The following is a 27297-nucleotide window of genomic DNA, read 5'->3' as shown; positions in this document are numbered from 1 at the left end:
CCATGTATGGAAGTGAAACATGGACGATAAATAGTTTGGACAAGAAGAGAATAGAAGCTTTCGAAATGTGGTGCTACAGAAGAATGCTGAAGATTAGATGGGTAGATCACATAACTAATGAGGAAGTACTGAATAGGATTGGGGAGAAGAGAAGTTTGTGGCACAACTTGACCAGAAGAAGAGATCGGTTGGTAGGACATGTTCTGAGCATCAAGGGATCACCAATTTAGCATTGAAGGGCAGCGTAGAGGGTAAAAATCGTAGAGGGAGACCAAGAGATGACTACACAAAGCAGATTCAGAAGGATGTGGGTTGCAGTGGGTTCTGGGAGATGAAGAAGCTTGCACAGGATAGAGTAGCATGGAGAGCTGCATCAAAGCAGTCTCAGAACTGAAGACCACAACAACAACAACAACAACAACAAGCAACAATTTTCAAATAAAACCTGAATTAAACAATGACTATTTCAATATTGCTATAAATAGTGTTTATTTTTAAATATAAGACAAGCAGGTGACTATGTAGAGCAAAAATCTTCAGTAGATTACGTGGCCCTTTATATATCCTCACTCAGTTTATACACAGTTCACCGCTTCTTGTTTCTAGGGAAATCTAGTAAGACACTGATTGCATAAGCAAAAAATTGGTCAAAATGAGGTAACACCTTATAGGTATACAACACAAGGTACTGCGGTTATGACCTAAGCTGACCAAAGCTGCTAATAAAACTACCATAGTCTATGTTCACTTATGACGGTATATGGTAGCCTACAGTAGTTTTACAACTCAAATAATAATTAAGTGCCCAAATTTAATGTCAGGAGATATAGCTTTAACAGTAGCTGAGCAGGTCTAAAGCGGTTCTTAGTTAACAGCTTAAAACTTCATCTCACAAAGGTTTTTATTATGGAACTTCATCCACAAACAATTATCCATTAATACCAGAAGTAGACATCAATGGTAATATACTGAATGAAGCACAGCATGTAAAATACCTTGGGATCCAACTGGATAATAGGTTATAACGGAGTCAACATGTAGATGAACTAATCAAGCAGCTCAGTTCAGTATTTTATGCATCTCCCACTGTGTTGACGCAAAGACACGAGTGTTGGTTTATTTTGCAAGTTTTCACTCCTTGCTGTCCCAGGGAAGTATCATTTGGGGCAGTGCACTTAAAGTAAACAAAACATTCATTCAGCAGAAGCAGGCAATAAGAAGCTACATTTACATCTACACATATACTCCGCACAGTGGATGGCATGGGGTACCCTGTGCCAAGTGCTGTATGGTGAATACCCGCAATCCACTGTACAGAACATGGTGTAGGGTACCGCATGCCATCCACTGTATGGCTCGTGGCATAGTATACCCCCTACCACTAATAGTCATTTCCTTTCCTGTTCGACTCACAAACAGAGCGACGGAAAAATGACTGTCCACATGCATCCATATGAGCCCTAATTTCTCGGACTTATCTTGGTGGTTCTTACGCGCAATGTCTGTTGGAGGCAGTACAACTGTTCTGCATTAAGCTTCAAATGCTGGTTTTCTAAATTTTCTCAAAGGATGTCGTCTTCCCTCCATGGATTCCCATTTGAGTTCCCAGAGGCACATCTCTAACACTTGCATGTTGTTTGAACCTACCACTAACAAATCTAGCAGCCAGTGTCTGAATTGCCTCAAAGTCTTACCTTTATCCAACATGGTACGGATCCCAAACACTCGAGCAATGCTTAAGAATAGATTGCACTAGCACCCCATACACAGTCTCCTTCATCACCAGACAACCACAGACTGCTGCTGCCTACACTGCCTGCTAAGTTATTTGTGTGTATAGAGAATAACAGTGGTCCTATCACACTTCTCCGGGGCACTGCTGACGATACCCCTGTCTGGGATAAACACTCACCATTGAGGCCATTATACCGTGGCCAACAACTTAAAGAGGTCTTTGAGCCACTCACATATCTATGAACCTATTCCGTATACACTGATGAGCCAAAATATTATGACCACATACTTGAAAGTGTATTGGTCCACATCTGGAATACATTTCAGCAGCGATTCTGCATGCCATAGATTTGACAAGTACTTGATAGGTTTTCAGAGATGTGTGGCGCCAGGTGCCTATGTACAGGTCACACACTTCCCATAATTTACAGGCAGTTGGTTTGTGCGCACGGAGCTGGCACGTGATAGCGCCCCAGTTGGGTTTCATCACATTCAGATAAGCTGAATTTCATGGCCAACACATCAATGTGAGTTCACTATCATGCTCCTCAAACCAATGCCGCACAATTCTGGCCTTGTGACACGGAGAGGTATCCTACTGGAAGATGCCATTGCTGTTAGAGAAGACATCAAGCATAAGGGGTAACAGGTTGTCCCTAACAATGTTCTTGTAGCCCCACAACTTTTGTGGTGCTTTTAGTTGCTACAGCAGGTCCCATGGAATCCCAGGTGAATGTCCCCCAAACATAATACTGCTCCCACCATCCTACGTCCACGGCATGCTGCATGTTTCGAGCAGCAGTTCATCCGGATGATGACTGTCAACCTGGTTTAGCAATAAATGTGATTCATCTGACCACGCAACACAATTCCATTGATCCACAGACCAATCTCAATGATCCCATGTCCACTGTAACCAAAACTGACGATGTTGCTGGGTCAACAGGTGAACACATAGAGATCCTCTGCTGCAAAACACCACGTCCAACACTTTCTGCTGAACAGTGTGTTCCAAAACACTTGCGCCTGTGCCAGCACTGTACTCTGTCCTCAGATCTGCCACAAATTACCTCTTATCCTGATTTAGAATGCAGTCAAGCCTCTGATCCCTATGTTCTGTGATGAGGTATGGATGTCCACTTTCTTGTCACTTAACTTGTAGTTTCAACATTCTTCAACCACTTTCCAGAGATGCTCATAACAGTAGCATAAGAACAGCTGACAAGCTTCACCATTTCCTAGATGCTCACTCCCAGGCACTGGACCATAAAAACTGGCTGTTGTCAGAGTCACTTAGGTTGTGGATTTTGGCATTTTTCACCAGATATTGTCGCTAGAAAGGTTCCCCATTTGCCTTTGCTTCACTTATATACTGTTCTTATTGCCTCACGTGCCCTCAGTGCCACAAGGCTGCATACAAACTCACAGTGGGCAGTGGTCATAATGTTTTGGCTCATCAATGTACTCATATCTTCTTCAAAAATAACCAGCAATAGGGCACCATGTCAATTTTAGGGATATTGGACTGTAATTTTGCAGGTCTGTTCTTTTGCCTTCTTATATACAGGCATCACCTGCACTTTTTTTCAGTTGCTGAGGACTTTATACTGGGTGAGAGATTTGTGATAATAAAAGCTAGGTAAGGGTCCAATGGCATACAGTACTCTTTCAAAAACTGAGCTGGGATTCTATCCGGACCAGGTGAATTATTAGTTTTCAACTCTTCAGTTGTTTCTCTACACCAGGGATGTTTACTACGATGTTGTCCACAATGGAGTCTGTTCGATGGTCAAACGTGGTACAGTTGTAAGAGTGTCCTGTGTGAACAATTTCTTGAACGTAAAATTTAAAACCTTGGCTTGTGCTTTGCTATCTTCAACTGCCACATCGTACTGGTAAACAAGTGACTGGATGGAAGCCTTGGACCCATTTAGTAATTTTATATGGGACCAGAATTTTTTCGGGTTCTCTGCCAGATGTTTTGCTGTGGTATGACAGTGGTAGTTGTTGTATACTTTGCGCATTGATGTTTTCACAGATGCACAAATATCTGGTAACTTTTGCTGGTTGTCATTCGTGCATTCTCTTTTGAACCAAGAGTGTGACAGCCTATGCTTCCTATTCTGAATATTGTGTAAAATATATAACTGTGCATCTTGTATAGAGATTTTTAATGGTCTTAGAACTATTACACTCACTTCCCAACACATTCCTCCTTAATAGTTTTTGTTGCTAATAATAAAGATCGGTTTCAGCTAAATTGCACTTTAAACAGTCACAATACAAGAAACAAACATAATTTTTATGTAAATTTTGCCTTCTTATCTAGGATTAAGAATGGAGCTATGTACTCTGGTGGGGACGTATTGAAGAAGGTTCCATACAAGATAAAGCAGGAAACTGGTAATTTGTGCTAATTCAAGAGAAAACATACTTTATAAACCCCTGTCTCTACCGATCACCCAAATATACAGATTCAGGAACTGAACATTTCTGTTAGCTAAATGACAAATTGCAGCATTCATTGTAAAGCTGCATGAGAATTAGTAATTTACTGCAAAATTTGATTCAGTGTTTACTGTTACAGGTACATATGTTTTTGAAAAACAGTTTTAATCAAGTAAATCTTATGCTACTAACAGCTCATAAATGGCAGCTCTATAGTATAGCCTGGAGGCAACAGATCTGTTTCCAAGCAGCAGCTTTCCTTCTAATTTACTTGATTAAAATAAGGTTGTATAAGCATGAATAGCATTATGAAATAAAGAAATATTTATTTTTAATACAATAAGCAGATCATTTTTCTTTGATTCTCTTGTCTTTTGCTAATGTATACCTCGACGCATTCCACACCCCTGAAGGTTTTCCCAGGGAACAGGACGAATGAATGAACACAGGAAATGTTTACCAGGAAGAAGAGGCTCCCTAATGCATCTGTCATTATGCCTCACAGAAAAATGCTGGCAACTTACATGTACCATTTTCTTCACACACCACTAGAGATTGTTTAATTGCTTGCTTGTTGTCAGGCTGATGTGGACAAGTTCTTGTCAAACATTGTCTCAGGCACTGAAACAGGGACTCGCCACTTTAAGCCTGAAATAAAATGGCAACTGACACCATGTCTCCTTCGCGGAAGTAGTTCATGAGAGTAGCCTCAGCTGGTGGAGACATGGTTACAGTCTTCTGAGTCTCTGAAAGGGTCATTCTGTTTTATGCCCCCCTCTTGGTCAAACTATCATCTTTGAAGTCTATTGTGAGACTCTTAGTAAACAGAGCAAACAATTACACTGTGTTCATGGGCACCAAAAATGTTAACGCACTTCTCCTTTACCATGATAACGCAAGGCTACACAAGTCTTGCATACCGAAGGAGCAATCACAAGACTTTCTCATTTGACCTGCAGCCTTAATCTTGCACCTTCTGACTTCCATTTCCTTGGTTCACTGACAGATAGATTCTGTGGGTAGCACTAGCTCAATAGGGAAGTTACAGAAGCAGCAAGAACTTGCCTGACACACAGATCTGAAGAGGAATACAATGAATGCATACAGACTCTAGCATTAAGGTGGTGTAAGGACACAGAGCTGAACTGAGATTACATTGAGAAATAGGGTTTTATAACCAAAGAATTGGATAATAATATGTCATATTTAGATCCTGAATAGAACATTCTCTTTTCTGAAAAAAAAAAAAATGTGTTGCATTATTTATTGAAAGATCCTTATAGTAATCTCATTCTCTGTAATATAACTATTACTGATTTAGAAACAGCTAATATCAATAAATTTGCACAATCACATATCATTTTAGGATGTACCTGGTTTAGTTGTTCATTTTTTGGAGTAGCTGTAATATGTGTTGTATTCTTTTACAGGATATGATCCATCTATCAATCCACAGATTGATCAGTTTTTTCAGTCAGCTGCATTTCGATTTGGACACACTCTTGTGACACCAGGTACGTAGTTATTTAAGAAACTGGGTAAACAAAGTTTACTAGATAAGCTGCCAGAAACACAGCTATTTCCATTGCATTAATATGAAGTTAAATATTAATAAGATTAATTAAATCAGGAGTTTAGACATACACAATATCCGAGAAAGTCCTTGTACCCCGTGGACTTTGTACAGTAGGGAAAACAAGTAGTTGTTTTATTGGTATTCCTGCTTTGAAGAATGTTTCTTTCGATCAAACAGGATTGTTTTTTGAGATGCAGCCTTGCCAAAGTGATCTTTAAAGGCACTGATTGCCTCTGTCACTGTTTGCCCTGTCTGTGGATATTTTTGCACCATCCCACATACCACAATGCCACTAATCACTCCTCAAGAGTGTCACAGTGGCCACTCACATCAGCCACAGCCTCACAACTGTAATATTGCACCATGGTTCTGTCTGATGAAGCAGACAGCTTCTTTGACTGACATAATAGGGTGGGTGTCACAGTACACCTCAGAAGCTAAGAGCACAGGTGCAAGAAGTACCCTGACACAGCAAAATGCACCTCCCAGGGCCTCTGAGAGAGGAGCCGGTACAGCATTATGGCACCACCAGTAACACGGAGATGCTGCTCGGCGAGGAAGTAGGAGCAACAATGTCAAGGTAACTCAACAGTCACACTGAAGCCTTAATCTTGTTAGAGCTTAGAGGGCAGAAACACTGCAGTTTCAATAACAGTAACAGATCAAGCTTGCATATATACTGCCAAATTCAGACAGGCATTGTCTGGCAGCATCAGCTGCTAGCCACAGTGGGAGTTCCAGACCTGTCTATGTGCTAAGATGTGACTCTGTCTTTACTTGCTACAGGCAAGTCTGTCTGTGCCAAGTCTCAATTCTGCCGACTTAGTACCTTTTCCTCAGCAATCTGACAGCCAACTGCTGCTGGCTGCCTACTTTTGTGGACCATGGTTAGAGCCTTGACCATCTAGCTGCCCAACCATCACTACCCGTGCAGGCAAACAGTCACTGTTCATAACCCTATGTGGGCACATATCACAGCCACGGGTTGGCTTCACCCACGCTGGGGACTACAGTTTGATTCCACCTGCACTATGCTTCCTGCTGAGCAGTGGGAACGAGCCAGCTGCTGCGGCACCACACATTGCTCACTGCACGCCACCCAGCCCTGGACTTACACCAACACTATAGCTGCCGCAAAGATGACAGCACACCTTCGCCAGCTGCCACCACCACTTGTGGAAGTATATCACACACTGTCCACAAGACGACCTGTTGCTGACACAAGCATGCTTCTGTTGGCTAGCCTGCATCGTGGTGAGCATTGACCACTAGACTACTAGAAGTAGTACCGGCATTACTGTGTAGTTTGTTACGGAGTAGAGAGATCACTCGACAATACTATTTTCACGACAGAGTGTTTGACACTCGCCTGAGACCCATACATCACTACTGCAGCATACACAGTGTGATGACCTGAAGGCATCCTGACTTATCACATTCGGCCTCATGACCCATTGCAATGTTCACCCACGCTGAACAATAAAGTAGCAGCACAATACTGAAACAAAAGAATACACAACTAACAATGCTTTTTGTCAGTAATGTACTGTTTTGTTTTAGTATTGCATTATTTCATTTGTGAAGTCACAGCTAATGTGGGGAGCAATTAGTGCCATGTGCGGGAGGGCATTAATGGCCACCTACAGGGGAAAAATGATAGAGGCTATGAGTGACTTGAGAAAGCAACTCGGCAAGTCAATCAGAGTCAAAAGATAGGCCACTTAGCAAATATAACAAAACACAAGAGGAAATGTGCCAGTAGCTCCATCAAATAACCATGAAATCCATTGGCAAAAGAGCAGCTGAGCTTCAAGTACTACCATCAGCACTGCATGGACACATAAAAAAACTTCAAAATTAAAAGATTTCGACTGATGTTTGTGAAATAATTGTCTGAAAACCAGCTGTAGCTTAACACTATTTCTTAATGACATGCCTCACTGAAGAGTGCTATTTTCTGATGAATGTGCAATATGTCACAGTTCACAAAGGAAGGATATGGTTTTCTGGATGAAGGAGATTCCCATTACGTGTGTTGGACAGGAACCTGGCTCACATAATGATGGGGGCAAGGCTGACATTACGATACCTGTTCAGAACACATTTTTCTGAAGAGTTTATGAACGGAAATTCTTACTTGGACACGTTGAAAAGACATAGTTAATACTTCATATCAAAGAGAAGGAAGTCATGGATCACGTGTGATTAGAGCACAACCAGAGCTGTAGCAAGTTTTGTTATTGAGGTGTGTGAGTTTCTTGAGGAACAATTTCAAGGCCAATAGATTGGATGTGGTTCAGCAAAATCTCGAGCCCTGTTGAAACTGCTACCAGAGGCCGTGTTCAAACAACTCATTATGGAGAATAATGAAATCCCATATGGCTCAACATTGGTACAAGAATAACAAAGAATTGTGCAAGAGTGTTGAGGAAATCTTTAAAAGTATAACTCCTCACAAGGTTGACAAGATGTCAAAGAGGACATGGAGATGTGTAGATATGTGTGTAAGGGATGAGGGTGCACAAACAGATCTGCTGGGTACATGGTTATTAAACATAGTTACTCCAAAACACAATATAATGTTTCGACCTGTGGGTACGGGAACTTCTCGAACACACTGTATATCTTTAGCACAATTATTAGACCATTAATCTCTCTGAACATAGTAAGCATACTGCACATTATCCATTAGGCTCTTGTGTGTTTCCACTGTCACTCTGAATGATGCAGCCCTACTTCAGTTTGATGCAGCTCTCCATGCTCCTGTGCTAGTCTCTTCACCTCTGCATAATTACTGCAACCATCTGAACCTGCTTACACTGTCCATGCCTCCAGTCTCCCTCCACATTTATTTATGTCCAGGCTTTCCTCTGCTAGCAAAATGACTATACCGTGATGGCTCGGGAAGTGCCACAACAACTGATCCCTTCTTTTAGTCAAGTTGTGCCCTACATTTCTTTCTACCTCATTTGATTCAGGACCTCATCCCCAGTTATTCAATCTAACCATTTAGTTTTCTTTATTCTTCTGTAACACCATATTTCAAAATCTTCTTGTCTGAACTGATTATTGTCAATATTTCACTTCCATACAAGTTTGGGTGATCAGCATTGATCACGATTTTAAAAGTGATGACCAACATATGACAAAGATTTTAAGGAAGGTTTAAGGGATATTTGGTCACAATAAGTTTCAATAGCACAACTAAATTATGTGCTTAGAGTGGGCAACAACGGAGATATAAATATTTAAAAAATTGCATACTTTGTTTACATTTACTGTATCATGTCACACAGAATCATATTTTGGGGTAACTCTACAAATCACTTTCGTGAGCCCTTGTTACATATTTTATATCATAACTGCTTATTGATCCGAGATAAGCTTACCTGTGGCTTGCTGCTAGCTCTCACTGAGAAACATTTCCCCCTCATACATGACCTTTAGACACATAAGCTGTGTCTTTCTTTCCCCACTCCTCACATTCCCTTGAGCCAAACCATTTTCTTTCTGTAGAAGCAAGAACAGAAAAAACTATTGATTAGCATTTGAAAAATGTTCAAGATTTGTTTGTCAGGGAACTTTAACTATCAATAGTACTTCACAGGATTAATGTTTATAACAGTGATCAATGATGTAATGTACAGGAGAAATAGATGATCAATAAGGTAGCCAGGCAAAAAAAGGCTATAATATGGGAGATTCCAGTAAATATGGGAGAGTTGGTCACCCTTGTGCAAGTCTACACTCTACCCAAATGCCTGGAGAAAATAGTTCCTAACATTTAAATTTGTATTCATTATTAACAAATTTCTCTTTTTCAAAATGCTACTCTGTCAAGTCAGTCTATATTTTACATTCTCTCTAATTCGGTCATCACCAGTTATTTTGCTGCCCAAGTATCAAAACTCATCCTCTATTTTTAATGTTTCATTTCCCAATATAATTCCCATAGCATCATTTAATTTAATTACTGTCAGCATATGTACCTCAATTTTACTGTTTAGAGTCACTATCTAAAGGTTTTTATATTTTTCCAGAGATTTTTCTAATGATATGAGTTTCTTATGAACAACTGAACTGGCTGTGAATAATTTAAAGTGACCACCAACTTGGATGGAAGAATGGCAAGGAAAACAGGGAGGATGTAGAGTCAGCAGTTATATATTTTCATAATTATTGCTTATCTTCCGCAAGTCAATTTTCTTTGGCAAATTTTGTATTTACCTTTTCTCTTTTACTTGGCAAGGAAAACACAAACCTTACAATTATTTATTTATTTCTCTGTTTATTCACATGCTGTGTGAATTTACTTTTCATTGTGGCTTCATTCATGCTGTTGGTGGTTGCACAAGATAAAATCAATGGTGTGCATTAAAATATTAAATTTTGTCTCATAGGTGTTTACATCAGAGACTATGCACGAAATGGATGTAAAGTGGGTGTCCTTGGTGACAAATTCAAAACAGTGCGGACCTGCCAACATTACTGGAGACCACATGTAAGGCACTTTGAATGGTTGCAATTTGTAACAATATTTACTGTTTTGTGTAACCGCTATTACTTTTCACATTTACTGTACAATTCGGCAATTCATATGAGCAGTAAAATGATAAAGTTACCATCAATATGTCATTGGATACTTGTAGTATCATTAGATACTTGTGTTCATTATTTACTATTTCATTTACACTAGAATGTCAACAGTATTAGTTGAAGAAATAAATTAGTTTTGTAAATACTGGAGCTTGAACCACATTTTCTTTATTGCTAGGAATCCATCACAAGGAAATATAATAATGAAACATCAGAATTTGTTGACATTGATCGTCTGCTAATGGGAATGGCAATGCAGATGTGTGAAAGAGAAGATAATGTGATTGTTGAAGATCTCAGAGGTAAGATACCTCTTAACAGTAGTTAATCATTAATATTAATAGGTACTTCAGCTAGCTAGTTTTTGCCTTGAAAGGTACCATATCCTTGACGGAACTTCTACATGATGCAGTCCATTTAATATGATGAACAACAAAATATTCTATAAACATGATTGAATTGTGGTTATGTTTAAATTAAGTAATCAGAGCTTTTATTTTTTGCTACTCTTCCAATATTTACTTTTATCATTCTTGATAAATTTCTAAATATTGTATTATTGTTCTGTATTAACATTTAAGTTAAAACAGGACAAGTACTGAATTCCCACAGATGAAACATATACATGCATACACGCTTCTGGTGTCTTGTCTTTAGACGTTAGCTGCTTATCTCCACTCTGTAAATTGATAATACAATACTGCACAATATTCTACACCTTGAGTGAACAGCTGATTGCAGGGTGGTGTGTTATCAAATCAGGGTATAATTTAGATACTTTGTCAGTCTCAAATTTTTAATTCATTCCAATATTCTAGCTCAAGACTTCCTATTTTTCACTGCCATTAATGACCTCAATGTCAGCAAGACATTAAACACAGTCTTCATTCCCTTCTATTTTTCAGTAATGAATGACTTTCATGGTTGGGACCTATGGAACAGGCGTCTGTTAGCATTTGCAGTCTCAATGTTTGTAAATCCCAGAATAATGCTGTTGTCAACATTTTGTCATTTAGATACCCTAAAACTTTATTCATAAAACCATAGATTCCTTGTTTGGTTGACAGATCATTTCAGAGACTACACTGTCTTTTGTTGACAATACTGAATCTATCTAAATGTTCCAAAATTCCTCTATACATCAGATTTTGCAGTATCTTCGAAACAACTGTCAGGAGAGAAATTGGCCTGTAATTTGTAGGAGTTTTGCAAAAGCATATTTCAGTCTATCAGATACAGTTCCGTGTTGTAAGGATGCATTGAACATGTGGCTATGTACATCACTTATAGAAACACAGCACTGTTTCAACAAACTGTTAGAGATATTATGTACTCCAGTGGAATTTTACTCTTCAGAGAGATTATTATTCTTTCAATTTCAGATACTGTGACAAGGCTAAGATGAATTTTACCGATATTTCTGGGAGTAATCTTTTGCATAACACTCAACACTTTATTAACAGAGCCCTTATAGCCTATTTCTTCTAACACTGGCATCCCTTCCAAACATATTCCAAATAGTCTTCATCCTGTTATTAGAGTTATTAATTTCTTGTTCGTAATATAATGCTTCTGATTTTTGTATCAACTTCAGGACCTTACAGTACATTTCATAATGACCAATTTTTGTTGTGTCCTTTGACATTGTAACTGTCATTTAAGCAATCATTCTTCTTGCACTCCATATGTCACAGGAACAGAAAGAAACTCAACTGCAATGTTAAGTTCCCTCTGCCACACACTTCACAGCAGGTTGCAGGGTAAGAGTGTAGATAAAGTGTAGACATAAAAGAAATAGAAAAGAAACAATAATGTTTAAAGGAACCGAAGGAACAAGAGGGGGAGGGGGGGACGAGAGAGAGAGAGAGAGAGAGAGAGAGAGAGAGAGAGAGAGAGAGAGAGCACAGGAGGGAAGAAAGTATGGAAAAAATTAAAGGAGGGGAAAATAAGTCTAAATTAGTACATAATATCATTCAAAGAACTGCCATATAGGAAAAAAAGGGGGGCTATGCTTATGAGAGAACACAAGTGAGATGGGATGAGATGATTTGTTGGAAAGAACGATGCTATGTATGTGGTTTGTCTCTTGAGGCATGTTGTAGAATCATCAGTATGAATATGGGGACATCCATCCACATCCATATTGGTGAAATAGAGAGACTGATTAGCACATGTGAGCTGGAGCAGGAGCACTATGTGTAACTTGGGCAGCACAGTAAACCAGAAATGGCCAAACCTAGCTTGGCAGTAGTCAGCCCGCCATTTTGCAAGAAGCTCATGGGCGTGCCGAGCTGTCACAAATACAGAAATGGAAAATATGAGAACCAATAAAGATTTTCAAATGTCAGAAAGACATGACTGAGAAGATCACCTCAGAGATCCCAATGTCACAGTTGCAAGTGATCCCAGACCAATGAGGCACAAATGTTCACCAGATAACAGTTCCTCAAAACTAAAATGTAATGGAATTAAGAAGTGGCCACAAGATAACTGCAAAACATGGTATCACTATTTCCTTGCAGAAAAGGATCTGCTTTAACTACAGGCTGCTACTATGCTGTTGCTTGCCAACCATATATTAAAGTAATAAAAACAACAGAGTCTTATTAAACTGTTCCATCACAGGCATCTTGATTTTTGCGTGTCTCAGGACAGTGATCATCACATAAGTAATGGGAACACTTCGAGGAAATGCTGAGAAACCTGAAGTGGCAAATACTTTATGATAAACTCCAGCTGTTCTGCAAAAATCTACTTACAAAGTTTCAAGGACTACTATAATAGAGGAGTCTAGGAATATACCACAACCCCCACGTATTGTTCCCACAGGGACAAGATTAGACTTATTACAGTTAATTACAGAGGCATTTAAGCACTCGTTTTTCCCTCAGTCAAAACACATTTATAAAACTGTATGGAATCATAATAAGTGATATAGTTCGAAGAATCCTCTGCCACACACTTTATAGTATACTAGGAAGAGGGAGGGGGGATGAAGCACCATGAAGGAATTATCTAAATGGGACAGAAATTGGTTATGTGACATACACATGAAGTCAAACAAATGATGAGTACAATTTCAGAAAAATTGGAAGATTTATTTAAGAGAAAGAGCTTCACAAATTGAGTAAGTCAATAACATGTTGGCCCATCTCTGGCCCTTACACAAGTAGTTATTCAGCTTGGCACTGATTGATATCCTAAGTGATATTGTTCCAATTTCTGCCCAAATGGGACTTTAGATCATCAAAATCCCAAAGCTTGTTTTTTGAGAGCCCTGCCCACAGTGATTCAAACATTTTAAATTGGGGAGAGATCCCGTAACTTGCTGGCCAACGTAGAATTTGGCAAGCAGGAAGACAAGTAGTAGAAACCCTCACACTGTGCAGACGGGCATTAGCTTGCTGAAATGTAAGCCCAGGGCAACAAAACAGGATGAAGAATATCGTTGAGATACTACTGTCCCATAAGGGTACCACTGGTGGCAACTTAAGGGGTCCTGTTACGAAATGAAATGGCAGCTCAGACCATCAGTCCTGACTGTCAAGCTGTATGGTGAGAGACAGTCATTTTATTATCCCAGCGCTGTTTGGGGGCACCTCCAGACACATCTGCACTAGTCATAGGGGCTCAATTCAAAGTGGGACTCGGCACTGAAGACAATTTTACTCCAATCAATGAGATTTCAGGCTGGAGATGTGTCTGGAGACACCCCAAACAGTAGTGGAATACCAACTCGACTGTTGCACACCATATGGCCAAACAATAAGGAGTGGTGGTGTGTGGGGTGCCATTCTTATCATAGCAAGGCTGTCATCCACAGTACCCTTACAGTACAGCAACATGTCGACCATATGCTAAGCTCCATTTTGTTACTCTTAGTGGCAAGCTGGCCAAGGTAATTCCAGAAAGGTAGTGCCTGCCCACATGTGGCAAGAATTTCTATTGCTTGTCTTCGTGCTTTCCAAACACTACCTTGGCCAGCAATGTCACTGGATCTCTCCCCAATTTAGAACATTTGGAGCATTATGAGCAGGGCCTTCCAAATCTCTCAGGAGTTTGATGATTTAACCAGCCAATTTGACAGAAACTGGCAAAACATTTCTCAGGAGAACATCCAACAACTCTACCAATCAATGCCAAGCTGAATAAACTCCTTGCATAGGGGCCACAGGTGGACCAACGTATTACTGACTTCCTTAATTTGTGAAGCTCTTTCACTTGAATAAATCATCCAATTTTTCTGAAACTGTAATCATTTGTTAGTCTGTAGATGTACAACACATCTACCAAATTACCTCCAATTCAGATAATTCCTTCTTGGTACATCGTTTATTTCTGTCTTAGTGTGTATTTGCAGTGTTTGAAAGTAGATATAAAGGGCAATGGAAACAGAAGGACTAATCCAAGAGCTTCGAATTGCCAGTTTGAAATTTATAGATGATATTTAGTTCTACAGAATGATGCAAGCTATAAAAAAACTGTACTCAAAGCGACACTAGTCACATATCCTACAGACTTATAAAAGTGATACCAGTTAACATCCTGAGTGAACATCACAGGTGACAAAGACAGCAGTTTGACAGGGTGGAATAGAAACTACAATCTTATGTCAAATCATTTCTCCTTTAACATGTTGTCACTCTATGGTTTCCCTTAAACCCAACTTTTATCACTACAAGTTGCCATTAGCATTAAATTATATTTATGTTCACACAGTGTACTTTATTTTCAAGGTAGAGTATTCGGTCCCTTGGAATTTTCACGTCGTGACCTCATGGCTCTGAATATTCAACGTGGCCGAGACCACGGGCTGCCCGATTTCAACACAGCTCGACGGGCATACAAACTGAAGCCTATTGAAGACTTAACATATTTCAAAGATAAAGTACCTGTAAGTATTCAGTATAAGTCACTATGTAACTGTCAGCAACAACAATTACTTTTTTGGTAAAATTCATGCACAGAGAAACCTGTTTTTTAAAATTTTCTTTACAAAATTAAACTATAAACATTTGATATTTGCAAATACCAAGCAAAAATGGGAAAAGGCAATCAGTCACTTGCAATAGTTTGTAGGTAGGATGGGTCACCCACCTTCACGTAATTATTAAACATCATTACAGCTGTCAAAAATTGTTTTATTTTTTACTTGTTGTGATTGCAACTTTGAAAATTACCTTATTGACCAGAAAATAAGCCATACTTTCTATCTAAATTTCACCCTCCAAAAGTAACAGTGTGGCTTATATTTGCTACCTTCTCTTTTTACATACATTTGCTGTAAAAAAAAATAAAAAAAAAAGCAGCTTGGGTACAACAATACAACTGGTGTCTGCAACGGAAACTGTCAACAAAGCATTTTGTTAAGCAACAATGCAAACTTCAACCGGTATTTTATCAATACTTTGTAGAATTGTAGGTCTACCAATATTGTTTTGCTAGCTTATAATTTACTTTCAATTGGATACTGGTAAGAAAGCCAGTTATGGTGATATGTATGACCATTTGGTGTGAAAAGCATCATCAAGACAGGAAATTTGATGCAGTTATGATGCATGCTTGCAGTCATATGTTATGCCAAAACAACAACCAACAAAGAGGCTGGAAGAAAGTATGGACTGGACAGATCTAATGTGCAATGTTGGGTTGCTCAGAAGAAAAATGGAAGAAGGCAGTTTCAACAAGAAAATCATCCAGGAGACCAAAATGTGGCAAATATCTGGATCTTGAAGCTAAGGTTCGTTCCTACGCGTAAGATAAGAGAAAAGATGATATTCCTATCTCACGAGAAGTAATCCACTAAAGGCCATGAAAATCACAAGAGTCTTAAATGTACCACAAGGAGAACTCTGTCCAAGTACTGGTTAGTGTTGTCAGTTTATGCAGAGAAATGGCTTTGCTCTCCAATGACATGCTTTACTAGCACAGCTAGTGCTACACTACCATTTCCAGCGGTACATCATCCAGTTGTGAAAGTGTCACTCACAGCTTTTTCATCGAATTGGCAATGCTAGCGAAACACCAGTTCTTCCTGACATGCTGAGAAATATGTGAAAGAGGCAAAAAGTATCCCATCAAAAGGAACAGAGAATGAAAGAAAATGGGTAATTGTGGTGTTAGCAGTTACAGCCAATGGGAGAAATTTCTCCCCTTATGTCATTCTGAAGAGGAAAACTGCTCATAGAAAACTTTCTTACAGGCTTAGTGATTTGCAGCCAAGAAAAGGGCTGAATAAAAGCAATTGATCTTTGGCTGCCTGTCAATTTTTTGAAATTGTGTGAGTGCAATGAAGTGAATACCAGTATTTATAGCGATGAGAGTATGTGAGTCAAAATATGGTACAGTTATGTTAGGTGTCAATGTGTTGCATCTAATGTTAGAACAAATGTTTATGGTAAATAACTACATGTTACATGTAAGTACCAACAATATTATGAAAAAGACAGATTGCTACTCACTTTTAAGATGACACATTGAGTTGCAGACAGGCACAATGAAAAGACTGTCACTCACTGAGCTTTCAGCCAAAGCCTTTGTCAGAAAAGACAACATACACATACACTCGCATAAACAAGCGCACTTCATGCACACACGACAGCCAGAATGAAATTGTACATATTTAAGTATATATGAATTTCTGGTAATTTTTCTCTTCTCAGTCAGTATGCACAAAATATTTTTATAGAAATTTCTTCCTCAAACTTCAGGAGTGCAGCTTATATGCAGTGGTGGCTTATTACCTGGCCAATACGGTACTCATCTTCAAATAGCTGGAGTGATAGTGTCTCCATAATATCCATCTGCCACATCAAGTAGAACCATACAAGTTATAGTTTTGTGCTTATTTGTGCCTGTATGACTTGGGCACCATTCCTATGTGCTTAGTGTTTGGATTAGTGGCTGTATTTGTGCCAGTGAACATTTTTGCATTTGAGATTTGTCAATGCTGCTCACCCTCAGTTTCCCTTATTTTATATAGAACACATGAATAGTATAGAATATTTTATTCATCTTTCAGTATTTTTTCATAATACTGGCTTTGTGGACGTTTACAGTGGAGTCAAGTTGTATACAATATTCAATTACATACACAGAAAATAAACAGGTTGTTTAAGAACCTAAAGATTTTCTCTCTTAGGAAAAAACATATATTATAATGATTAGTTTCTAGGAGCTTCTCAGTTGAATAGAGTTCACTGTATTTTAGTACTTTTTAATATGCTCTAATTAATGATGTAAATAAAATAGAAAGAAACTTCAACATGGGAAAAATATATTAAAAACAAAGATTCCAAGACTTACCAAGCGGGAAAGCACACACACACACACACACACACACACACACACACACACACACACACACACACACACACACACACACACACACACACAGAATTTCTAGCTTTCGCAACCGACGGTTGCTTCTTCAGGAAAGAGGGAAGGAGAGGGAAAGACGAAAGGATGTGGGTTTTAAGGGAGAGGGTAAGGAGTCATTCCAATCCCGGTAGCGGAAAGACTTACCTTTGGGGAAAAAAGGACAGATGTACACTCGCACGCACACACATATCCATCCGCACATACACAGACACAAGCAGACATTTGTAAAGGCAAAGAGTTCGGGCAGAGATGGCCGAACTCTTTGCCTTTACAAATGTCTGTGTATGTGCGGATGGATATGTGTGTGCGTGCGAGTATACATCTGTCCTTTTTTCCCCAAAGGTAAGTCTTTCCGCTACCGGGATTGGAATGACTCCTTACCCTCTCCCCTAAAACCCACATCCTTTCGTCTTTCCTGAAGAAGCAACCGTCGGTTGCGAAAGCTAGAAATTCTCTCTCTCTCTCTCTCTCTCTCTCTCTCTCTGTGTGTGTGTGTGTGTGTGTGTGTTATTTATTGTGCCTGTCTACTGGTGCTTTCCCGCTCGGTAAGTCTTGGAATCTTTGTTTTTAATATGCTCTAATATTTACTTAGTGGTACTGTATGAGCTGAGTATGGTAACTTATTGAGAAATTTTATGCTCAAGTATTTATAGTTATTATAGACTATAACAAGTGATGAGGAAGGCAAATACAACAAGTGACTATTTCTGGTATTGTGTACACACCCATCACATCTCATATTGAATTTTTGTAGATTTTTCCGAGTGTATATTTAACAGTTATAGTACATATACAGGCTGGGTGCTGCCATTACATTGAGACATTCAAACCTGTTTGTGCAGGACAATCTGGGCGATAATTCTATCAAACATCTGACTGACTTCTTCTGCCATCTGAAATTACATTTAGCTCATTGTTCCTGAGCAATATTCCATACTGCAGATGGGGATGGAAGAAAGCAAAATACGAGTGGAGAACTACTGTTTGCTCAAACTGTTCATTAATTTATGCAATTAAAAAAGTGCACCACCTAGTTTTCTGCAAAGATAATTAGCATGTACTTCCCAAGAGTGTTTTTTGTCTATGAAAAGTTTACTGTTTTATTTTAATTTTTTGTTGCCTTTAGATTAAAAATTATTTCTATTGTTTTTGTCTGGTTTGTGCACAGCTGACTTGTTAACACCAATGACTTGTCATTTGCATCATTTCTCTACTGTTAGCAAGTTGAGTTCACAAACTCTCACCCATGGTTATTAGTGTCTTGTCATTGGCAAATAGTGTAGTCTTACATGACACATAATTCAAAAAGTCATAACTGTGATTAGACAGCAAAACCCCAAGATCAGAGCCTTGTGGTATTTCTCTTTTTATTGTAAATGTCATTGATCTCTGCTTATTTGCATGCATAAGCTGTAACTTACTGCTTAAATAAAATTTGAATAAACTGAAGATTGCTGAAGTGTAGCCTTCAGCCAATTGGCAGTGTGGGGGTGAGCATTATTGTGCAACAAGATGATTGTGTCTGACAGACCAGAGACAAACAGCAAAGTCAACAGTGGAAACATCCCACATCTCAACTGTGAAAGAAATTCAAAGCAGTTAGCACAAGTTCCAGTAAGATAATGATGACTTCCTTTGACTGCAGAAGCCCTCTGCTCATCAAGTTCCTTGAGCGTGTAACAACAATCACTGCACAGCATTATGAAGCCACTCTGTAGAAACTGAGATGAGCCACAAAGTCAAAATGCCCAGGAGTGCTGTCAGATAGACTCATCGTGTTGCACAATAATGCCTGTCCCACACTGACAAACGGACGGAGGCCACGCTTCAGCGATTTGGTTGGCAGTCATTGCAACATTCTCTGCACAGCCTGTGTCTTTCACTGTATGATTTTCATATCTTTGGCGACCTGAAGAAAGATATGCATGGACACTGGTTTCAGTTGGATGAGGAAGTGCAACAGTGAGTGCAGTTGTGGATCCATCAGCGACAGACTGCATTCTACATAACAGGAACTGGTCACCTTGTCTCCTAGTGAGATAACTATTGTAATGTGAGTGGTGATTACTCTTGAATAGAACCATTCCATGGTCCCACTGTGGCGGGTGTTTGGTTTATTTCACTGTCCCTTATAGGGCCTGCTAGACGGTGAAAGAAGTGGCATTTTGATTTCCTATATACTTAATGATGAAATTACTAAGTCCAAAATGGGATAAAATTTTCATACACCAGTATTGGATTTCCTATCATTGCAGCACAGCAAACCATATTGCAAATGATGTGTCTTGGCAAAATATTGGCACTATATCATTGAAACTGCATGTTTTCGGAATATTCAAGTATTAATATATTATCCAAAAAATACGGCTCGTTAGCTTCTGAAACACTGAAACTACAATGTCAGCTGCTCATTTTGCTGCTGTCAGCCAATTACAGTGACCACAGGACACATCCAATTACAGTGAGCACAGTAGAAGTGATATAGTCAACCAAGGATGAAATTACTATTTCATCATGAATTCATACATTATAGAAATAAGAAGAATTCTGCTTTCACATATAATTTTGGTTGTCACGAATATTGGACACTTTTTATCCAGAAATGTCATTAGTCTAGGTTGTAAGAGCACAGCTTAAATTTCTATTCTTGTTTGCAAGAAATATTTTGCTGTTTTACTCCAAATATGTTGTGGTTTATCATGACTTCCACGGGTATGGTTAGGCTTGAAAACACAACTTACATTGCTGGAAATGAGGCAATGTCATTTATATTCCTTGTTGTTACACATATTTGCCTGCTGTTCTCCAAATATGTTGTGATTTCCAGGAGTGTGGTTAAGCTGTTCTTTTCCAACTATCTTGCAATTTCCGAGGGCTATGCTGGGACAGAAGAGCACAGCTCGAATTTCCACACACACACACACACACAAAAAAAAAAAAACTGGTGTGTTGACAAGACTAATCTTTAGCATAGCCCTAGGTCTGGTTTAGGTTGAAAGTGAACAGTCTGGTTGTGAGTTGCCAACAAATGTGAAAGCAAAAATTCTGGTTGTGGTGACAGATGATCTGTAGCACAGCTCGAGATCTAGGTTAACAGTTTGGTTGTGAATTGGCGAAACCTCTCAAATGTGAAAGGAAGAAATCTGGTTGTGTTGGTACAGTGACCTACAGCTTAACCCAAGGTCTAGGTTAGGTTGGAAGATAACACTTCATGAAATGGCAAAACCTATGAATATAGAAGCAAAAATCCCGTTTGTAGTGGCAACACTTATCTTTAGTTTAGGGCACATCAGTGAATTGTATAATATTGCTTGTCATGAATAATCAGCTATTTTCCTGAACATGTCACAATTTCTGAGGGCATGGATAGGCTGAAACTAGGAGCACAGCTTCAACTGATGGAGACAACTATTTGTTATAACCTAGATTATAAATTTTCTGTTTCATGAAACTGGCGGTATTTAAGCAGAGGTATAGTTTGTTGTAACTAGTTTGTAGCATGCCCCTAGCACTCACGCTGAACAAGTGACATGTGGTGTTATCATATGGCCAGAGTAAATACCATATTGAACATTATGACTTATCATGAAATTTGGGCCCATTCAAAGGTGAGTATCATTTGCCTATTCATAGTTCAGTCTTGAACATGGACTTATGGGTGCCTTCTAGGTGATTCTGTAGTTTCTATTTTAAGCAAAGCCAACCAATCATGATGTTGGTGGAGCAAAACATTCACCCTTAAGCAATGGACAAACACTTTGTAATTGTTTATCAACCAAGGACTCTTTCCATTATTGGTGCTGCCGTACGTAGTCCCATGGTCAGTGTGCAGTGCACATTTGCAAATGATGACTGAAAAATCGCTGGCTTCTTCACTATGTTGGTCTCCATGTGTTACATGAAAATTTTAAGGCTTGTCACAAATTTCAGCACATTTTCGTGTATGGTCACTGACCATCTTTCCTTCCATTGTGAATTTTGTATCAAGTAGGCAATGAAATATTCATAACAATTAGGATGACCAAGAGTCATCATAGAAATAGACAAGGCGAAATTTGGGAAAAGGAAACATGACGCAGCCCACGAAATACCTGGAAACTGGTTGTGCAGTAGAGTTCAATGAGGGCAGAAATAATGCTTCTGCGAGAACGTAAAATTTTGGCCAAATTGAATGTTGATAAGAATAACAAAGACAAGGTTCTTTGTGGGGTTACAATTGTTAGTGACTGCTTCGGCTTGTACAAAACTTTTGTACTGAAGGTTTTCAGCATCTTAGTGTGACCCATAGTTCGAACTTTGTAGATCGGAAACATTGTTCCATTCACAAACAGAACGTGAAGAGAATATGGTGGGACATCAGAGGTGCCATCCCACAATATCTCCGACAGAACGAATGTTTCTTGGGTTACCTAGCTGAGTATATATTGCATTGAGAAAGAAAGAAATATTATACCACTGTTTTGGTGAGGAGGGAAAATTTAACTTGCCCACTGCAACTATGATGCTGTCATTATTTTGATGAATGCTGCAAGCACAATTAGTAATTACCATTCTGTGTCTTTCAGGGAAACCAGTGCTTCCACTGTCCTAAATATTAAAGGTATGTTGTTTTGGGCACTGTGAACTTTGTATTTTACTTTGGAACATCTACTTTATTCCAGTTTCATGCCTAAATTTTGTTGTTTGAGTGTTTGCACATCAAAAATGTGGTGATGTGACTGCCCAATTACATCACATGTTATGTATGTGCTCTGATTCTGTGCTGTGATTGGCTACCAGGACATTGTGTCCAGTTCTCTGATATTGTGTTGTGATTGGCTGACAAAACCACGTGTCGTGTGCTCTGATTGTCAAAAAACACATCACAATCTTGAGTTCAGAGTTTCTGAAGCTATTGTGTAGTATTTGATGGATTTTGTAATTGTACTTGTTATTCCAAAAATATGTTGTTGTTAAAGATCTATTCAATATATGACTTTTTTTCCATTTGTTGTACTACAGTGCCAGAAAGCCCAACACTGATTGGGGGGGGGGGGGGGGGAGGGGGGGGCGGAGGACGTCCCCACAATAGTTTTCTATTTTGAAACTGTTAGTTGGTATATTGACTTGTGAATGTCATTTAAAGTGATTAGTGTCCAGGTAAATTTCTCATTTGTTTGTTTTGCATGAGTGAATGAGGTTTCTGTATCTACAGTAGAATTACTGAGTGAAGTGGTGGTGCTGGCATTATTACTGAGTATTCATTGTGAGTACCACAGTCAATATTAAGACACTTTTCTTTATTGATATTTGTAATTTCCTTTTTAATGAAATTGTAAGCTACTCCTTCACATTTATTTCTGGAATTTGAAATATACTCATCATTTGCACTGCACTTACCATTATTTGATTTTGGATCTGCAGTGTTTTCTTATAATTATATAATTTTCCCTATCCCAGTCATTTTTATGAGGCTTATCTTTCAGAATTAGTAGTAGCATTCTGAGTATCTTAATTTGTGAAGTGCACCACTTGTTGGTATGATACTGCCTATGTGTATTATTAGTGTGGTACATTTTGTTTACAGTGAGCTACGTCTTTTCTTGTCTGTCCTTAATCTCTGTAAGAAAAATGGAAAGGCACTTATCAATTGTTTTATTATTATCCACTGTATATCCTATGCCTTGGTCCAGTATTAAGAGCTGAATTTTCTGTTTGAAGACATTGACTTGTATGATACAATATGCCTAATTCTATAGCAGAACATTCAAGAATGTCTCTGTATACAATACGAATTACAAAGGGTGCCCAAAAAGTTTTGCACTGTTGTCTCTAATTTTTTTCATTTTTTACAGGAGGAGAATGAAATTTTTTGTGAACATACATTGAGCCTACTCAGTGTAGTCTATCAGCTGTGACGCATCTGGCCAAACATTCTTTCTATGATGTAAATGCACTTTGATAAAATCCTAGGGATTGACTTTTACACCATCGCTTGACACAGGAAATAAGGTCTTTCTCACTATCAAATGTTTTACCATGCAGGTGGGCCTTCAGACAACCAAAGAGGTAAAAATCAGATGCAGCCAAGTCCGGACTGCAGGGAGCGTGAGGAACAATTTTCCACCCCATTTCCTGACTTTCTCCTGCATCATAAGGGCTGTATGTGGTTTGGCATTGTCATGGTGTAGTCTGGTAAGCTGACCCTGAAGCTGTGGTCTGTGGGTCTTGTCCTATTACAAACAGTAAAGGTCCCGGTTAATTGCGGAGCCAGGTACCAAAAAGTCACTGCCGTCGATGGTCTACCGCATTGTGGATTGTCCCGTAGAGAGAAATAACCTTCTTTAAACCCCTACAACCACCGCTGGATACTGCTGTGATTCACTGTGTCCTCGCCATAAACAGGGAGCAACTTCCCGTGAATCAATGTGACAGTCATCACCCGGTCTTGAAAAGGAACTCCATCACTGACCACTGTCGCAACCTGACATCTACTTCACGGTTCATTATGGCTAATCTGTACAAAAGAAAATGCTTTTATACACCAACTTATAGCTAAATGTTCCAAGTATGTTCACAACAAATCTCATTTCCTCTTGCACAAAATAAAAAAATTAGAGACAACTATGTTAAACGTTTTGAATGCCCTTTGTATGTTATAAAGACATGCATTCAGTCAAGTGGGCTTATCACTGAGACAATAGGAGTTCAGGGTCTTTGTTGGTTATAGCACAACTTTTGAATGACCAACTTTTCCTTGGACTGTTGCTTACATTTAGTAATTACACTGCACATTGGCGAGAACACATTTATTAGGCTCAGAGTTATAGTCACCTCAAAATTGTTTGATGATACAGCTTTGTTTTCTCATTACAGCAAATAATTTAGAACAGCAAAAATGTGAACAACCTTAGGAAGCAATCAGGTTAAAAGAACAGCTAGGAAAAAGTAATTACTTGGAATGTATATATCAAAAGAAGGAATGTTTTAAACAGAGGGTAGCACAGACTGCATCGAGAAATAAACACAGTGCCCCTGGCAATTTTAATAGGAAATGGTTGATAGCCATGATGCAGCTATTACAACACTTGATACTCAATCATAACATTGTACGATCACACCATGAAACTGCTGTCCATGACTGTAGATGATACTGTGGCATACGCCCTTCAGTGGAAGCAGGGCATCAGTGTTGAGGAAGCGAATAAGAATAGGTACTCTGCATCCCTAATGAGCCATTTGTGCCGGTGGTTCTGAGGTATTTGGCTGGAGATGCACTTGCTTGGAGGAGGTTGCAGGTTTTGGAGGCAATGACTGTCCTTGACTAGTTGTAGACAATGGTACTTCCTGGAATATGTATGAAGGCTTGACTCTACTGATGAGGATAGTCAACCCCTTGGTGTTCCATAAAATGTCCACTGTCCGTGCACTTTGTCGTAACACGGGGTACGGGCCAGCGTGCAGCAGCTGTAAAGGTGACTTCACATCCTCGGCATGGAGCACGACATGTGGGCACGTCTCTAATCATGGTGCACATAACATTAGGGAGTGGTGTGACGAGAGGCTTTTGATGGGTTGATTTGAGATTTGAGCAATGTGTTCACATAGCTGTCATAAGAACTCAGTTTGGTATTGCATGACTTTAAGAACTGTGTTTGCATGATTGAACTTGCACGGAAGATGTATAGTCTCTTTGTAAACTAATTCTGTGGCCAAGGAATTGATGTCTGGCTCGTATGTAGTCTTCAGAATCAGAAGTACTATTGGCAAAACAGTCGACCTCGTGACACTATGGCACAAGTGCCACTTTCAGCCAGTGTTCCAGCATGCCTTTACTGGCCGGGTGGTAACTTGTCTTCTATGGTGTTTATAGAAGCAGAACTCTGTACCCACTGCCAGCAGTCTCTCTCTAATGTTTCAATTATACAAATGGCAGGACATATCTCTGGGTGACATGATGGAAATGCTGTCAAATGCTTGCTTGTGGAATGGCAGTGGGAGAAAGGGTACTGTCTTCCTCTGGAGATGTCACAATACAGTTTTGAACCTGCTCTGAGAACGTAAACAAGTTGCAGCTCTAGTGACGAAGTATCATCATCAATGAAGGTGCAGAGTTCGTTGTCCACCTGCTGTGCTTGTGGTAGTGCTGAAAAATCGATCAGATTTTCCACACTGATGAAGCGCGAAAGACAGTCTGCTTTAATGTTATCAATACCAGAGATATGTTGAGTTTCTGTACTGAATTGTGCCTCAAACTCAAGCTGGTCGAATTGGCATAGAGAGCAGTTAGTACTGTTTCACTTAATCACATAAATCAAAGGCTTATGGTCCATATAATGTGGATACATAGACCTCATTATGTGGAAGAAAATATTTAACAGCCTCATATGCTTCCAACAGCTCATTCCATTTCGTCTGTGATTGTGACAATTTATGTGTTTATGAGTGTGTGTGTGTGTGTGTGTGTGTGTGTGGGGGGGGGGGGGGGAGTTTATGTGTTTGTGTGTGTGTGTGTGTGGGGGGGGGGGGGGGGGGGTACTACTGACTGCCATGGGCTTCCACCCGCTGTTGTCATGCTATATCTATAGCTGTCTGACTTGTGTCAACATCCAATGCTAAAGACACACCTAGCTAAAAGTGAGCTCTTCGTAATATTGCCAAACACAGTCGACTGTAGTGAGAAACTGTGTTTTACCTTTGGTCCTGCAAGTGCTGTAGTCAATGTTCCTGTATTTCCACGGGGTGTGGCAAAGTTAGTGATAAAAGTTGAGGCTACTTAAAAATCTTCTCAATTCCCTAACCATGGTGGGCTTAGGTATTTGTGCAATTGCATTGACCATGGTATTTGCATAATTGCCTCTACTTTCTCTGCCGGGGATAAGGAACAATCTGAAAAATTTTTGTGTCCCAAGGAAGTAACTTCAGACTTCCCAAAAACACATTTAACTGAATTTAGAACGACACTATAACACTGTTGATTGATTCGGGAGAGGGGACCAAACTGCAAGGTCGTCAGTCCCATTGGATTAGGGATGGAAGCCAGCTGTGCCCTTCGCAAGGAACCATCCCGGCATTTGCCTAAATCGATTTAGAGAAATCACAGATGCAGGCTCAAAACATCATCCTCCCGAATGCGAGTCCAGGTGCTAACCACTGTGCCATGTCGCTTGGTGACACCATAACATCCTAGGTGGGTAAATATCTCTCGCAGGTTTGGTAATGCTGTTCCTTGTCCACTGAGAACACAAACACGTCAGCCAAATATATGGAGGACTCTGGAGGGTGGAATCGAGAAACGTCTGCCAAGTCTGCACCATGTTCCTCAGCCCAAATGTCATAAACATACTTTCCAAGAAGTCCAAATGGCATTATGAATGCTGACTTCAGAATATCACCCTTGGCCACTGATATGTGCATGGCCACCTTTGCATGATCCAAAATGCTGAAAATAGTCGTACTGTACAGAGATCGGTTGTAGTATCTATATAATGGCACAAGGTACTGATCAGGCACCTTTTTTGCACTGGGATACTTTAATCCCCATACGAGCATCAAGCTCCACCTTTTTGGGCACCAGATGCAAG

General features: G+C 39.5%; 1 protein-coding gene across 1 annotated transcript in view; it reads left to right on the top strand.

Moving 5' to 3' along the window:
* Positions 1-27297, top strand: part of LOC126281928 (dual oxidase-like) — a 234658-nt gene that overhangs the window by 61979 nt on the left and 145382 nt on the right. The window contains exons 8-11 of the mRNA XM_049981262.1: positions 5613-5696; positions 10159-10259; positions 10533-10656; positions 15091-15248. Of these exons, the coding sequence (XP_049837219.1) occupies positions 5613-5696; positions 10159-10259; positions 10533-10656; positions 15091-15248 (467 nt within the window). The remainder of the gene's footprint in view (positions 1-5612; positions 5697-10158; positions 10260-10532; positions 10657-15090; positions 15249-27297) is intronic.

The sequence above is a fragment of the Schistocerca gregaria genome, chromosome 7 (assembly GCF_023897955.1).
Source record: "Schistocerca gregaria isolate iqSchGreg1 chromosome 7, iqSchGreg1.2, whole genome shotgun sequence".
Lineage (NCBI taxonomy): Eukaryota > Metazoa > Arthropoda > Insecta > Orthoptera > Acrididae > Schistocerca > Schistocerca gregaria.
The sequence above is the reverse complement of the archived record's forward strand: the minus strand, read 5'-3'. Positions and strand labels throughout refer to the sequence as shown.